This window comes from Hoplias malabaricus, chromosome 1 (assembly GCF_029633855.1).
Source record: "Hoplias malabaricus isolate fHopMal1 chromosome 1, fHopMal1.hap1, whole genome shotgun sequence".
In the NCBI taxonomy this organism is placed as follows: domain Eukaryota; kingdom Metazoa; phylum Chordata; class Actinopteri; order Characiformes; family Erythrinidae; genus Hoplias; species Hoplias malabaricus.
Window position 1 is genome coordinate 31,684,177 of NC_089800.1, and position 12,296 is coordinate 31,696,472.

At 37.9% G+C, this 12,296-nt stretch overlaps 1 protein-coding gene across 3 annotated transcripts in view; it reads right to left on the reverse strand.

The window, feature by feature from the left end:
- Window positions 1-1,122: 1,122 nt before the first annotated feature.
- Window positions 1,123-12,296, reverse strand: part of asph (aspartate beta-hydroxylase) — a 32,934-nt gene continuing 21,760 nt past the window's right edge. For all 3 annotated transcript variants that reach the window (XM_066662371.1, XM_066662378.1, XM_066662361.1), the window contains 6 exons: window positions 8,488-8,556; window positions 7,494-8,393; window positions 5,937-5,987; window positions 5,771-5,803; window positions 5,638-5,682; window positions 1,123-4,709 (listed from right to left, as the gene is read on the reverse strand). In XM_066662371.1, coding sequence (XP_066518468.1) covers window positions 4,702-4,709; window positions 5,638-5,682; window positions 5,771-5,803; window positions 5,937-5,987; window positions 7,494-8,393; window positions 8,488-8,556 — 1,106 coding nt within the window. In that variant the 3' untranslated portion in view covers window positions 1,123-4,701. The remainder of the gene's footprint in view (window positions 4,710-5,637; window positions 5,683-5,770; window positions 5,804-5,936; window positions 5,988-7,493; window positions 8,394-8,487; window positions 8,557-12,296) is intronic.

The following is a 12,296-nucleotide window of genomic DNA, read 5'->3' on the forward strand; positions in this document are numbered from 1 at the left end:
CACGAACACGCACGCACAAACACATAGACGACTTTTCAGCCAATTGCAGTAAATGTAACAGTTAGCATCAGTGCCATGGGAACCAGAGCTACAGATTTCAGAGTGAGCGAACGAGGTGTATGTGTATAGGAACGTCTTGGAGGATTTTGGAAGAGTCAACACTCAACAGGTAGAATGAAGACACTGCTTCACGCTGAAACAGTGATAAAAAACAAAATTCACTGTCTGTCAAACCGTTAGCATTTCCGAAACACGCAGCTCACTCTCAGTCGTAGCGAGGGACAGATTCTCCACTGCTCCTAAACAGAGGACACGCTTTTCATGGGTGACCTTTATTTATTTAATCAGCAGCCAGAGTTATCTGTCCATCATTCAGTTCTGCAGCCAATGAAGTCATAGCCCCTCCTACAGGCACTGACTGAGAGCAGCAGGTAAGTGCTCAAATACTGGGAACTACAGCTCTGATTTTAGATAGAAATAATGTTAGCAGTGTCCTGGAGAAACTACATATCATTCTCCCTCAACACATCACAGATACATTTTTGAAAGTTATTCTTTATACATTAATATCACAATATATATTTTCATATAGATTAACATTATTTCCTGACAGTGTCATTTCAAGACAAAAATAAAGAAAAACATTAAACGAATGCCTGTTACAATCTTTAATAATCAAATTGAAAAGCCACTGCTGCACTAGTTGAAATAGCATTATGCTAGCAGAGGAACCCTGATTATTGATGAATGTAAAGTAAATCTGCCGAAAAAGCCAGTTAAAATGTTCATGCAGTATTTTAGCCGACTGAATTGATGTTTATGTTCTTTCCTGGCGGTATTACTGTGTATTTTAGAAACCTGTATATAATCAGTTAATAGTTATTCACAACTCAGTTTTGTTTTTCTACCTGTAGATGGATATTCAAATTTTTTGTATTTCGTAAAGGCAGCAGGTCCTTGTGGCTTTGCTTAATCTGTACCTCATTAAAGAAATTTGCTGCTGTGAGGCAATTGCCCCAGACACCGTTGGTTAAAGCTAGAAGTCCTGGGACTGTGTTTTGAAAAAGTCGTTCTGTTTTTGTCATGCAATATTAGGATGCACAAAGTTTTTATTTTGTCCCAAACCTTTATTGCAGCACTCAAACAGAAATTTACAGTCGTTTCACAGAATCATGACAAGTTCCCCAAAAGTCCATAAAATGGCAATAACTTAATAATGTGTTAGCCTATACAGCAGGAGATCATGTAAACCTATTATTTTCTTTTATAAAAAAGCCACAGGGGTAAACTCCTGTTTAGTGGACTGCAATAAGATAAACCCCTTACAGAAAGATTTATTGCTGATTGTGCGATGCCACTCTTTCCCTTGAATCTCATCTTTAGCAAAGCTGCTGAATCCCACTGTTCACTTATGGCTTTAGAAAGTTAACACTTTTGTTTCTTCAATTACAAACGTCAGCCTAGAAAGTCTTTAAAACTCTTAAAAAAAAATCTATTTATAAAATTGTCTTGCGCAAGTTAATACCTCCTTAAAAATTCACATTGCAAAAGTGTTGAGTAGAAAAGACCCTCGAGTGTTATAGAAAACAAACAAAAGATTAGTTCCTAAAAACTATATTGCAATGTCTTCTATCTGTTCTGAAAATATTTATCCTGGCAGGTCCCTTTACGACAGTTATATACATACGTTCCAACACAACATAAATTTTAGGAAGGAGTGAAAGAGAGACAGAGAGAAAAAACACAAATGAATCCACAGTGACATAGTTGAGGAGCCATGACTGAAACTGATGTGAGATTGTTTTAAAACATGAGTTCAGGTTTGCTGTATTATTGTGTTTTGGTGAAAATAACTGATTCATAATAACAGCTTCAGCATTAAGTGTAAACCCAGACTACTGAAGACTTTAAAGGGACCAAATATATGTGGTCATGGTACCTCATAGATTTAGTAAATCTGTGACTTTTGCAAGTCATTTTGAATCAGATGGACAGAGGTTAGCAGAAGGTGTAGATCATAAAGCAGGTTTTCTCAGATTAGCCATATTATTTAAGATGTACTTCACTTGTCTAAAGGCTCATTTATACTCCCTTTATGCACATGAATGTATGCGTCCATTTTAAACTTGTACCTGTCGCTGCCCACAAATTTTTTTGCATCCTTTATGTTGGCAGAGATGTTAAGTAAAACATCCACTAGAGAGCAGTTCTGAGTCAAAAGACAACAACAAACCTGGTAGGTTGTGATAATGTAATGTTACTACAAAAAAAAGAATAAAGAAACAGTGGTGTAAATGTCGGTGGTCTGAAAGGATGTTAAATTCTCAACACGTGGCTGGTGAATTTTTCACTTATTTTACTAGAGGTTTTGTTTTGCTTGAACTATGGGCTACACTGCTCCCCTACGATTTCCAGTGGTACTGCTCCATTCCATCCTTATCTGTAAGCTTTCAGAGAATGTGCATGAGTACAGACTAAATGAACACAATACAGAAAAGAAGGCTCAGTGAGTAACTGCATTTAAGCATAAATCAGCCTTAAAAAAAAGGTTCAACGCTACACAAAATCCTGCTTTGTTGAATAAACCTGGTAAAATTAAAAATGTTGATTTCTGAGTGAAAATAACGCAGAACTGTCTGAGGGCGCAAAGGTCACACATTCAGCAGTGGTTTCTGGCCTCTCCATATTCCCTGAATTTTTGACAATATTTTGTATATTATATAGGGTGAAACATATAAGCACACTGTTTACTGATGATTTTAAATTATTGAGAAAAAAAAAAATACCCTAAGTGACTAAAATAAATGTGCCTTATCTTTTGTATGGGTTATATTTTTACAATGTGTTAACTTAAGCATGTAAAAGAGTGTTCATTAAACTGTGCAAAAAAAATATCAACAATTACATTTGTGTCCCGGGATGCCCAAAAGCTTGCCCTACCTTAATCGCTTGAAATATGTCAAAATCATTAAAGCTATTGTTACACCAAACCAAATATTCATTTTTTAGCCACATATTTAATGGAGAATCAGAAAAACTGATTCGTTTGGTTTATATTTTTTCCTTTTAGAAAGAAGTAAGCACCACTAACACACATTTTTCATACACTCAAAGAAGCAGCAGCTTAAAAGTCTGTATGCAACAGTGGAGTTTAGCTTAAGTCAAAATGCTTTTAAAACAAATATGGAAAAATTGATCTAAAAAGGTACTTGATGTGCTCTTGGTCGCCACCTACTGCATTTGAAAAATCAAAGTATGGGACCTCAGAGTGTGTTTATATGCAAACAAATATGATAACTCTCCACAAGTCACAGAGAATCAGATTTGATTTTTTAAACCTGTACTTGCCATTAATCTCAACACAGAACCTTTCTTACTAACACAAATCACCGTCACTGATAAATATTTATGTAGAAGATTAATAAATATTCATCAGCTTTTCATTGTTGTAGTGTTGTAATATGTGTTTAGTGTCCACTCTTTCTTACTTGTATTTTTTATAATGAAAATCGGGGTAAGGGTAGACATATGCCCAAAATCCTCATTACTGTGATAAAATCCAATTTTCTTGAAATCTCTTAATGGTTTTAATCTAATTTTAATTGAAGAAATCATAGAGAACTGAGCATGGAAACCCACTCATAGTCAATAGTTATGTCTTGCATTTCATTTCAGAAGGCATGTGAGAAAACACAAACTGGTGAAAGCCATGCCCATGAATATCTCAAAACACTAGTGTAATAAACTCCTATATTACGGCTTATGAAATGTAACAGCACACTGCATTTCTTCTGCTCCAGATCTGTGCAAAACACATGCAGCATTAGGATGAAGTTGGTACATTAGGTGCTAAATGTTACAAAGACAGTATTGAAAAATGAATAATAAGTTTCACAGAGAGATTCTTGAGAAACATGGCTCATAGGATTGTGCTGTAACATCAAAAACAAGCACACACACGAATGCACACAGCGCACACGCACACACACACACAAACACGCCACAGTCTGAAAATTGTCTTAGTTAACCTGCCAGCATAAATTAGCCTCTGATATGTGACATTACAAGAGTCACCTCAATACATTATGGTAATATTACACTTAGTGAAACCACTGTCGAAAGATCAGTGCAGCTTTGCATAGTACCTTCACATTAAAAATGTTGGTTTTTAAATTCTCAATAAGACAACTAACTCAACCGGGAGACACTGATAAATTCAGAAAATCAGACAACACGATGTGAAGAGTTACAAAGCAAATATGTACCTCTGATCGTATACACAGGAATGGAGATCTGTTTTCAAAACACCTAATCAAAAAACTGCTACCTTCAGATCTACTTCAAGGAAAGAGAGAAAGGAAACAGATTTGATGGGGAATTGCAGATGCACAGATGGTCAAAACGGAAGCAAGGAAAAAAAACTGATAACAGCAACAATCCAAAAAACAAAACAGAAGTAAAAAAAAAAAAAAAAGAAGAATAAAATAATTGCTCAACATTTACACAAGGAAGCCACATTATCATTTCAGTATATCTGAGTGTCTAAAAAAAAAAAACTAAAAAACAAAAATAAACCACAACAAATCAAAATCAGAGCAGGATGCTAGTGTCGTCTTGTTACTCCATGAACGCTGAGCTGCTCTCTCAGTGGAATGCCACACTGCTGCTCTCCTCTGCGCCTCGGGACACAGCCTCCAAATTTTACGTTTCTATGGAAAACAGTGATCAGACACAACTCAGGCTTTACACAAAGTTCATAAATTCAGTCACTTTCTGTCAGCACTAAATTCTGTTCAGGGTCATGGTTGATTCTGAGCCTACAATGGGCGCAAGACAGGAACACACAGAGTAGAAAGCACCACACACTCACCCAGTAACTCACACCTGAGTAAAAACAATAGCAGCTGATTCCGTATCAGGTTGATACATGTGGGCGTCTGCCATTTTGATAGAACACACACAGCTGTTAGGTTGTATTTTTCTAAAGCCACTAGAGGGTAGGATCTGTTCTTATCTATGTATATTTGCAAACAGCTTTTAGCAGAAATCTCTGTACTGCGGCAGCAAATAATAAACTGATATAAGACTGAAGTCGCATTCATTCAAGATACTGAAATCTAGTGCATATCTGATACACAGGAATGCAGCTCATTCTGAACAGCCAGATCCCAACTGTAAATAGAATCTTTAATTTTTTATTTTTTTTTAAGGAAATTCTCAGAAACAAAAACATCAGATTTCTTACTTCAGTTCAACGCCACTCATTTATAATAAGAAAACTGGTAGAAGTTGGGATTAAGCTCATTTCTCAACACATCTGTATCAGCTTGAAATTGTGTCTGTCTGAAGGCTTCTTGAATATGGATTACCTGAAATATCGAACTAATTCTGTAGGCTCTCATTTCCTTCTCTTTTGAAAGTTAAAATTTACAAGAGAATTCTTGCAAGCTTACAACCGAGGAAATTGTCATACATACATCCACACTTACGGAAACTGACCATTTGTCCAAAACTTTGTAGACACCTTTATATTTATTTATAATTAATTTTTAATAGTGAATCCAAACATTTGAGCAGTGCAAGTTCCCATGTAAGGATTTATTGTTACGAAAGTACAACATTTATGTAGTTCCTAACCTGTAACATCTTCCTCTGGCTGTTCCTCCTCCACAGCGCCCTCATCTGTAACACAATAAAGTTCAGTGTCAGATATGGACATCAGAATATATGTTAGTGTTTATGGTAAAACATTTTAGAAATGGTGCCTCACATTCAGATTGCCTGAATGATTCTTCGTCAAACTCTGTGGGTTTGGAAAAAGTGTCAAAGAGAAGAAATTATACAATCCACAAGCTGACATCACAATTTCTTAAGTAACCAGTTCATTCCAAAAGTAGATAGAAATAAGATATAGGATATGAGGTCTGTAAGCTTACCTGTTTCTTCTGTTTCAAAATCTCCAACTTCTTCCGTTTCCTGTGGCTCTTCTGTAAAAAAAGGGTAGATGTTTACAGTGAATATTGTTGTAGTTGTGATAAGTCATAGTTCTAGATCAGGGGTTCTTAAACTGGTGTTCACAGCACTCTAGTGGTCTTGATGTGGCAAATGGAGGTACAAGTAGTTCTACACAAATGTACAATGCAAACTGAATTGCAGGCCTTCCAGAACTATGGTTAATATAAGTGATATTTAATGAAAAGTCTCCTGGCATCCTGAATGACCAATCATCATTCCTCACTAAACCCACTGACTCCACTCATTTCTCCAGCAGCGAGAGAAAAACTCACAGTGGAATTGATTAACTGTAGGGGGCGCTGCTGGTTCCCACTGCTGCACATGTTCTGTACTCCATTAACGGAGAAGGGTTTGGATCAATCTGCATCGGTTATATTTTAGAACCGCTGGACGTTATGGGAGGAGTCATCAGCAAACAGTTCCTAAATCAGGAGCTGGCATCTTACTGGCCAACCATTGCACTGATCTACACACAAGAGTCTCTTCTGCTATAAATAAACAACAGGGAACTTACAAATTTCCTCTATATTACTAAGAGAGGGGGACGGACAAGAAAAGTTTTTGGACTGTGGGAAAAGTTAAGAACCTCTGTTCTAGATACTGGTTTACAACAAGCTAGTTTCCATGTCCATATTTTGGTACAAATATTTTATCTTGTTTTTACACAGGATATCAATGTATGCTTAAGACAATTATAAATGCCCCAAAATCACAAATGTCCCAACTGATGAATGCAGGCATTTTTATTGTTTTGGGACAATCTCTTGAGAAGTGGTGTTTTTCCACTGCATGGTACCTACACTACTGGGGTCTGCTAGCTGTTTTAGTATGTGCTGCTTGGTTTGATTTCACAGCTTCACCTGCGAAATGTATACTCAAAACCCAGTCTCTAATGGGAACAGTTGGCTTTGAAAATCACAACAACGGCGGTGGCTACATTAAGCATTGTTTTTGTTGTTTATGTGGTTTGGGACTGAACACAGCTCCATAATCAGTTCAGACAGATCAGTAGAGTTGTTGCAGCGTCAAGCTCTCACTGGATTCTTTCGTCGGCTACTGATCCAAGGAGCGTTTGAACCTCTTCAAAAGACTATAGCATAATTTTACAAGCTGCCTTTGTGAATCAGATAAAAACAAACGTGATCTCAGCTGTAGGAGATTTTATAGATAGCGAGTTTTTGCTGGAAGTCTGAATTATGTCTAAACTCTACTCACAATGTGTTCTGCAATTTTACGTCAGTCCCTACAAGTTAGTCCGTTTGAAACAATGAGAGAACAGGTACTAACCAAGAACCCGGGTCCAAGGACAATGGAAACACAACAAAACTGACTAGAGTTGAGGTGAGTAGAGTAGGGACTATGCAGTCAAAAAGCTCCAAAATAAACTGTCCAAAGCATGAAGGTATCTAATATCAGTGACCAAGTAAAACATTACAGGCTTTCTGTAAATTTCCTCCTGAAAATAAAACAACCCTTACCATCCTCTTCAGCTGGTTCATCCTCAGCCAGCTCTTCATGAAATGCTTCTTCCTCTGTTATGGCTTCCTCTGCCTCTTCCTCTACAGGTGCTTCCTCTTCAACAGGAGCTGCATCTTCTATAATTTCTTCAGTGGGTTCTTCCTCAACTGGTTCAGCTTCTTCTACATTTTCTTCTACTAACTCCTCAGCAGGTGCATCTACTTCAAGTTCTTCTGCAGGGGCAACCTCTTCAACTGCCTCTACAACCTCCTCCACAGCAAATGCTTCCTCAACAGGAGCAGCCTCCTCAGATCTGTCCCAAACAGAGGCGGCTTCCTCAAGCACCTCCTCAACTAGCTCCTCCACTGGGGCAGCCTCTTCAACAGGCGCATCCCCCTCAACTAACTCCTCAAAGGTTTCTTCAGCTGGGACAGCCTCTTCTACTGCCTCTTCAGCCACTTCTCCAGCTGGGGCAGCCTCCTCGAATGTGTCCGTTTCCTCTACTTCTTCTTGAACAGGAGCAGCCTCCTCTGCTTCCTCCTCAACAGGGGCAGCTTCCTCAACCAACTCTTCCACCAGGGCAGCGTCCTCAAACTCTTCTTCTTCCGGGACAGTTTCTTCAACCGTCTCTTCCTCAGAGACAGCCTCCTCCTGAACTGGCTCAGCCTCTTCTTCCACTTCTTGCTCTTCCTCTATAACTTCAGGTTCTTCCTCAGGAACCTCTTGGTCTTCCTCCACTTCTGGTTCATATTCAACAACATCCTCCTCTACTGCCTGAGCCTCCTCCTCTATGGCTTCAGGCTCCTCCTCCACAGGCTCTGGCTCCTCTGCTACCTCGGGTTCCTCCACAACCTCTGGCTCATCTGCCTCTGCTTCAGGTTCCTCTACAGCAGCTGGTTCCTCTTCCACAGCCTCTGGCTCTGTGTTAAGCAAATGTGGATGTATTTATTCCTCAGTGTGCTAACTTTATTTTAATTTCACTTCCCATGAAGTATATAAAGAAAATACACATACCTGGTAGAGACTGTGCAGTTTCCTTAAAATCAGCAGCTTGAACCTCCTCCTCTACAACAGGTTCAGGTGCTGGAGATGATTTGAGAACAGATTTTGTGAGAAATGTTAAAGTGGATCAACTCTTCTTCTCCACAGTGGAACACTGTACTGGCTCTTAATGAAACATATGTGACCTGCTTTGGTCAAAACCAAAAACCCCTGTTTTAAAAAGCCCTGTTCAGAACGCCCCCTTTCTGCACTTCTTCCTTTTAAATGAAAATGAGCTGCTCGCTGTTTGCCCTGACCCAAGCGCACAGCAGTGAGGTTTTCTTTTTTCTCCATTCTCATTTTCTCAGTTTTAACTCAGTGCTCTTATTTCTCAGAGCTCTTTGGCTGTTTTGCTGTGTTTAAACTTGTCTTTGCACTCTCACATAAAGGCAAGTCCAGGGCTGTGACTGGACAGTCTCAGATGAGAGAGAGGGAGAGTTCTATTGTCTCTGCACATGATTCGTTTTCTGACTTGGGACATATCATAGAAAACTGACTTGGTGGAATTATTTCACACCATGTGGGTTAATGGTCTCCAGATCAACACAATGTGAACATGCAGGGGAGAGAGAGAAAAAAAAAAATATATATATATGTATATTATATGTATATTATGGAAAATGTGAGGGGAAAATCTAGGAAAACTGTGAAAGATGAATAGCCAAAAGTATTTTTTTAAATTATTTACATGTATTAGGCCTATAGGTGACAAAATATATCATTTACAAGTATTTCTTACGTACAGTACATGTAATGTTCATGTCCACATCCGAGTGAAATTTACTTGTGCTAAATCACAGCTTAGGAATTACTCTATTAAAGAAACTGGTAGGATATCACATGTAGTTCCAGCTGAAAAACATTATAGAATGACTGTTTAATGCAAAGGGTGGGTTGTTAACAGTACAGGGAGGGTTTTAAAAGTCCAAATACTCATTAAATACATAAAAAAGTATCTTTCCTCGACTTCGTGGAAATTAGTTTTTCGCGTGTGGTCTTGGAACCCATCCCCTGTGAAATATCCGTATATCACTGTATACGGATTTCAATCTGGCTGTTCAGACTGTTTCAGATTAGCATGAATTTTGTATGGATCTGACATATGAAAATGGCCCAAATCCCATCTCTATTGCACTTGATCCTAAATTCTATTGCACTTAATCCCAACTGCACTTAAATAAGTCCTATATGTATGCATCTGTGTACAGTATGATGCAAAAGTCTTAGACACCCAAGATTAACATATTTAATTCAAATAATTTGTCTTCTCAATAACTCGCTGTGTACTGCATATGAAATTGATACTTAACAAGGTCAGCTAAACTAAATTATTCTTCTGGACCAGCTGATTGACAAATAGTGGAGCACTGTGGCAGAGTATGTTTTATTCAGTGCAGATTTACGTAACAGTTGGGTAGTATTTGGAAAGTTTGTGCTGCCAGAGTCCATACACAATAAAACTACTCATGTTCTCAGTCCAGTATCCACCGATCAGAGGAAACATCTACTAACAGAGCATATGGCAGACGTGTGGCACAAACCACTATCATAAATGTTAATATTTGACTTCTCTGAAGATAATTATTCACATATTCCTTGACCCACTGTGGCAGATATAGTTGGGGTGAAAAGATGACAAAGTTCATTACAGGTGAACTCCTATTGTTTATCCCTTGTTCTGTGTATGTTTTACACACATTAGCAGAGTATAAAAGAGTGAACCAGAGCTTAATAGTAATTTGGTTGTTTTTTGTTAGGTCTTCCATTATATAGACCTCTAGGGAGAGTCTGGTACCTTTTGCCACTTGAAGTTGTTTTTTTAGAACCCTGGGTTCACTAGGTTTATGTTAGATGGCTATTAATAATTTTACCACTTATTTATGGAAATATGCCTAGTTTAGAGCTTTTAAATATACACAAGTGGTGCCTCCAATTACTAAATGGGCTGTATTTCTACTTGTCCCTCTTCTCCGAATAACATACCCAAAAAAACACCATAAAGACAGAATAGGATGTAAATGGATTTGATTTAATACACCCCAGACTAAGAGATATGGATTCTGAATGAAAATAAAATATGGAATTTATGTACAATATGTATATGTTTTAGCAAGATATATTTAATTTATTACTAATTCACGACAAATAACAAAAATGAATTTTTAAATCACCTTAAAAAAAAAAAATCTTAAACTTAGCTACCCTTTTCAAATCTTTATAATTAACCGAATTCCCTGGTTACTATAGGCAAATAAAGAAAGAAATCCAAACACTTTAACCTTAAACTACAGCTCTGAAGAAAAAAAAAAAATAGAGACCACTGCAGGTTTTTTCTTAAAGAAGGATCTCCATAGGTACAGCAGCCATTCCACTCACATGCTTGTTGAATGCATTCATAGACACACTTCATTCTACTTTATGAGATGATTAGGCGATCACCTGAAAATCATTTTCTAACACGCAAAAGTATAAATACCACTACTGCTGTTATCAATATTCACTTGTTATAGAACCTGCTGGGTGGGAAAAGCAGTGCTGGGAGTACCCAAAAAGTAAGCAGGTACAAAAATACTATAAACAATGCCAAAAGAGTTGAAAAGACTTCTGAGGAAAAAACAGGTTCAATTGTAACTATACTGGCAGAGGGATACAGTGAGCATCAGGTTGCTTCCATCTTGAAAATGCCGTTCATAAGAATAAGGTCAAGCAGCAAACACATGGGACAAAGCTAGAGACTGGCAGAGGTCAAAAATGACTCCCTACTGACCTCAAATGAATGTCACTTAACAACCGTAAGATGACAAGTGACCTACAAAAGGAATGGCAAGCGGCAGCTGGGGTGAATTGCACAGTGAGGACGCTTCGAAACGGGCCTCTGGAGGCAGGGCTGAAATTATGTAAAGCTAGAAAAAAGCCCTTCAACAATGAGAAGCAAAGAAGGGCCAGACTGAAATTTGTGAAAGACCATAAGGATTTAACTGTAGAGGACTGGAGTAAGATCATCTTCTCCGATGAGTGCAGTTTTCAGCTTTGTCCAACACCTGGTTGTGTAATGGTTAGACTGAGACCTGGAGAGGCCTACAAGCCAGAGTGTCTTGCACCCACTGGGAAATTTGGTGCAGGATCGGTGATGATCTGGGGAAGGCTGGAATTGGGCAGATTTTTCTTTGTGAAGGACACATGAATCAAGCCACTTACAAAACTGTGCTGAAAAAAAAAAACTTGCTTCCTTCTGCTCTGACAATGTACCCCAACTCCAATGTTTTTTTCAACAGGACAAAAATCAGGGTTACTCCATAAAAACGGAAAAAGAAATATAAACAATGACCAAACAGAACCTATCTATTATGAAAAATTATAGGAACTATTTAGATAAACATATATGTTATCTTTAATATTATTATAGCTAATTAGTTAGAAAGGTTACATTTAGTTTTGTAGCACTTTTAGTTTTGCAGCCTTCTCCTGACATTTGAGACTTTTCCACCTTAAACAATCTGAAACAGCAAAAAAAGGATTTCAATATTACCCATATGGAGCAGTAATAGAGCAATATCATCATCTCAGTTCTTACTTTTCAATGTTTGGAGTCTCTCCATTGTCTGAAAAAAAACAAACCCAGATGCATCTGGGGGAGAGAGAGAGAGAACGAACCTAGCATACCTGAATATGAACGGAGTGCTGGACCTAAGTTTATGTTAGAGTGCAAAGACGAGGTTAAATGCAGCAAAAAAAAAATAAAAAAATCACAAAGAGCCTTGGGAAAAAAAAGAGAGCACTAC